The sequence below is a fragment of the Octodon degus genome, unplaced genomic scaffold (genome assembly GCF_000260255.1).
Source record: "Octodon degus isolate 3935 unplaced genomic scaffold, OctDeg1.0 scaffold00176, whole genome shotgun sequence".
In the NCBI taxonomy this organism is placed as follows: domain Eukaryota; kingdom Metazoa; phylum Chordata; class Mammalia; order Rodentia; family Octodontidae; genus Octodon; species Octodon degus.
The window spans coordinates 2,996,401-3,000,644 of record NW_004524752.1 but is presented as its reverse complement, the minus strand read 5'-3'; the positions used below and the strand labels follow the sequence as shown (position 1 = coordinate 3,000,644).

General features: G+C 33.4%; 1 protein-coding gene across 1 annotated transcript in view; it reads left to right on the top strand.

The window, feature by feature from the left end:
* The window catches only part of Tor1aip1 (torsin 1A interacting protein 1), a 48,006-nt gene that overhangs the window by 17,387 nt on the left and 26,375 nt on the right, over positions 1-4,244 (top strand). The window contains exons 3-4 of the mRNA XM_023703574.1: positions 2,573-2,632; positions 3,485-3,529. Coding sequence (XP_023559342.1) covers positions 2,573-2,632; positions 3,485-3,529 — 105 coding nt within the window. The remainder of the gene's footprint in view (positions 1-2,572; positions 2,633-3,484; positions 3,530-4,244) is intronic.

Below are 4,244 nucleotides of genomic sequence, written 5' to 3'. Positions count from 1 at the left end.
TGTGGTGCTGGGGGATTGAACCATGGTCCCTGTGCTTTGCTAAGCTTGTTCTAAGTAGGTGCTTTAGACCACTGAGCCATCTCACCAGCCCTTATCTGTTATTTCTAATGAGATTATTTGAATTATTCTATTCTCAAATTAGAATCTAGTATGTCTACTTCTGGTTCACTTTCAAATATACATACCTTTATCCTTAATTCCCTGAGTAGTCTATGTTACTGTCTTAATTTTGTGTGTGTGTGTGTATGTGTGACAGGGTTTTGCTGTGTAGAATAGGCTGGCCATGAACTCATAATATAGGATGTCTTTTTTTTTTTTTTTTTTTTTTTTTTAGGGAAGGGTCTACAGGATGTTCAGGGTCTCACTACTAGATCAGACTCATAGTGATCAGCCTGTTTGCAGCTTCCCAAGAGCTGGGATTACATGTCCTTGAACTTGAAGCAATTCTCCTGCTTCAGCCTCCTGAGTTCTTGGATTACATACAAGTACCACCATGCCTAGCTATTCTGTTAATATCATAAAATATTTTGGAAAAATACTTTGAGTAATGAATGTTATATTCAGATTTTCCAGGCTACTTGGAAAGAAACTATAATCTTTGAATTTATTTAAAAATCAGGGCTGGGGAGATAGCTCAGTAGAATAAGCACTTGCCTGGCAAGTACAGGGTCCTGAGTTCAATCCCCAGTACCGCAAAATAAAATAAAAAACAGTTTTTAAATTTATATAAATACCAAGGATCAAAAGTTTGAGCCCAGCCTGGAAAATTTAGTGATTTAGCAAGACCCTGTCTCAAGATTTTTAAAAAGGGCTGAGGCTATAGCTCAGTGCAAAGACCTTGATTTTAATCCTTACTACTCAAAAAAGGAAACATTGGAATTAAGTAAATTGTTACCATGAAGACTTAAGTTTCAAATTCTAGACCATTATAAAACTATGATATATTACAATATATTGAACAAGTGTTTTTTTAAAGATTAAATTGGACCTGTATTTAAGGACTACTAATGAAAGCATGATTGCAAATATGGAAGTGACTGGGCCTTGGTCACATACCTACCCATCATGAGCCTCAGGTGTGTATAGTAGCACTGTGTTATTGCTTGTATGTAATTTACAGATTCCCTGGAGAAGTGAGATAGCACATGTAAAATCACATTGTAGGGGCTGGCGAAATAGCTCAGTGATTTAAACACCTGACTGGAAAATGCAGGGACCTGAGTATGATCCCCAGTACCACATATCATGCCGGCCACCGAAACCAGACATGGTGGTGCTATAATCCCAGCACTGGGGAGGCTGAGACAGGAGAATCACTGTGAGTCCAAGCTACATAGTGAGATCCTGTATCTAATTAATTAATTAATTAAAAATAAGCCATGTTGTATGCAGTAAAGTACCCCACTCCCATTCTCATGGAACTTTAAAGAGGTATGCCTTTTTATACCAGTTCTCACACTTGATTCTGGGTGAGTACAATGATGACAAGTGAAGAATACTAGTGACTTTACTCTCCTGTACCTCTCTTTGGTACTCTGTCTCCTTGGAGTACCTTACCTAGGGTCTTATGTGATAGGACATACAGAAAATATTTCTTAAATAAAAAGGTGGGAATTAAAGTAGTTGCTGAGAGAGAGGGGTAGGTAGGTAGGTAAGCAGATAGATAGATAATTTTGGCTTTTTTTTTTTCTTTTTTAACCTCATGCCTGTTAGGCAAGCACTGAGCCATTGAGTTAAATCCCTGGCCCCATAGATTTTTTTTTTTTTTTAAACATAGCTCAGCAAAAAGTAAACAAAACCACCTTTTCGGTTTTAGGCTTTAATTAAACCTGAAAAGGTTGGGAATACAGAGAAAAAAAAGGTAGTTGTAATACTAGGACTAATGGTGAGTAAAATTTACCTTTATCAACTCGTGTATAAGATTGTTTTTAAAGCTATTTATGTAAGTTCTAAATACCTGATGGGGAGAATTCTAACAACTGAGCTCATTCCATAGAGATGATTGAAACAGAAAAGAATCCAAATTTAGATATATATTGGGTTTTAAGTTATGTCATATGGAACTCTCGCTTTTCTAGACTAAAAGTAGCATGTTATTTAATGAAATTGATTTCCTTATATAAGTCCTATGCATGTGGCTAACATTAACATTTTATTTAAAATTAGCCTTTGCGTTTCCAAGAAAACAGTATAAATAGTTGAAGGAATTGTATTTTCTCTTGGAAAGCTAACTCTTAAAATTAAAATGTATTAATAATCTGTAGTAAGCATTAGTCATGAATGAAATAGATCATTGAAGTGGTACTATAACAGATTTTGCTTGTTATTTGATTAATTTAGAAGAATTTTATTTAGTCTACCCTTTCTTTCGTACAATGTGATCTATGGAAAAACAGCAAATTTCTCCCAAGACATTGAATTTATATGGTAGGAAGCTTATTTCTACTTCGTTGTCACTTACGTAGAGAAAACTTTGGTTGTGTAACATAATGGAAAGCTCTGTAAGTCTTTGTTGATTAAATAAAGGGATGATTTATAACAATTCTAGTATTTTTTTGTTTCCCTTAACCAGTGACCAGTGAAGATCCTATTAGTAGCCTACGTAGACCCCCACTAAGAAGCACAAGACATGGTAAGAGATTACTTTGGTTTAACTTTTCTTATAAATTTGATTTGATTGGTAAATGTAGTAAATGTGCTATACGGTTCAAAACTCAAATGTTTCTATAGGTGAACAGTGAAAAGTCTCTTGTGTCAGCTGTCCTTTAGCCACTCAGTCTCATCAGAATCAACCAATGTTTCCTAAATAATCTTTCTGGAGCTATTTTTGGAGAGTTAAGAAAATTCGTGTATAAATTATGTTTTTCTCTTTTTAAACAGTTTGGCCTCAGAAATATTCTTTTGTTTGCTCTCTTGTTCATTTGTAGTTTTCGTATATATTGAGAAATCGTTCCATATCACTTTATAAAGGGTTTCCCTATTCTCTTTAAAAGGTCCTTGCTTACATATTGCTGTGGTGCTCACATGATACATTTTAGCTAAGATCATGGACTTTTTTTCTTCACAGTATACTGCTTGTAAAAAAATTCCAGACTCAGGCTTTATAGCAAGACTGAGGCTGTAAAATTTCCCTGTCTCAATTACATTTCTTTTTTATTAAAACCTTAAAAAGTAATGCCCTAAATTGGCTTTATGACTAAGAGAGAAAAGTAGCAAAGTCACTCCACACATTCTACTTGTACTTCATTTTCTGTGTTTCTTGACCTTTGGATGTTTTATCTTGGAACTAAAATAGAAATTTATCTTTACATTAGTTTTCTATTACTTTTCAATCATTCCCTTTTAAGAATTATATGGGTTTTTAAAAAATAATAACTATCCTTCAAAGGACAGATAAAGATCTGTTAAAGTTTAAACTTCTGATAATTACCACATGGCACCTTTCCTTTTTAGTTCTAATCATTTTCTTTCATCTCTCTTGCAGAGTCAACTTACAGAACCCATGAAAATACTGAAATGAGTGAACAAGGTTTGTATATCTCTAATTCTGTTCATTAGCTCACCTTGTGGAACACTGTCCTGATAACAGTGTTACCTTAAGAGTCTCAGTTTTTATTCAGTCAGAAAGTATCTTATACTGTCATTAAAATTCATGTAAGAACATGAAATAGCAAGTTGCTACAGTTTCTACTGAGCTTCGCTAAATTCCTACTGTTTAAAGAAAGATAACAAGTTAGCAGTTTCAGTTTTTCCCTTGCTTTAGAAAATAAATTCTGGGGTCCCCCCCCCTTGGGTGTTTTTTTTTTTTTTTTTTTAAATAAAAAGATCAGTGATTTTTGCCATATTTGTTAAACTAATTTAAATTTCAATGTTTGCCTTGGAATAGAACATGGGATGACATGGACTATTCATTTTAAATGACTCTACATTAAATGTGCATGGACTTAATTTTACATTTTAAGGCAAGATAGGAAAAGCTTCATTTTTCTTTATATTCATTTTTAAGTAGAAGCTAATTTTTACAACTATAGGATTTCTAGTATCTGGGTACTAAAAATGATCTTGCATAATGCAGTTCATCCTATGTACTATACTTCTCACAGTTTCTGAAACAGTCTACTTAAAAACTTATAAAAATAGTTTGTAAGCCATAGACTCTTAAAATGAGAAAATTTGGAGCTGAAATATTTGTAAGCCATAGACTTTTTTTTTCTTTATTTTTTGAATTTATTTATTTATTTATT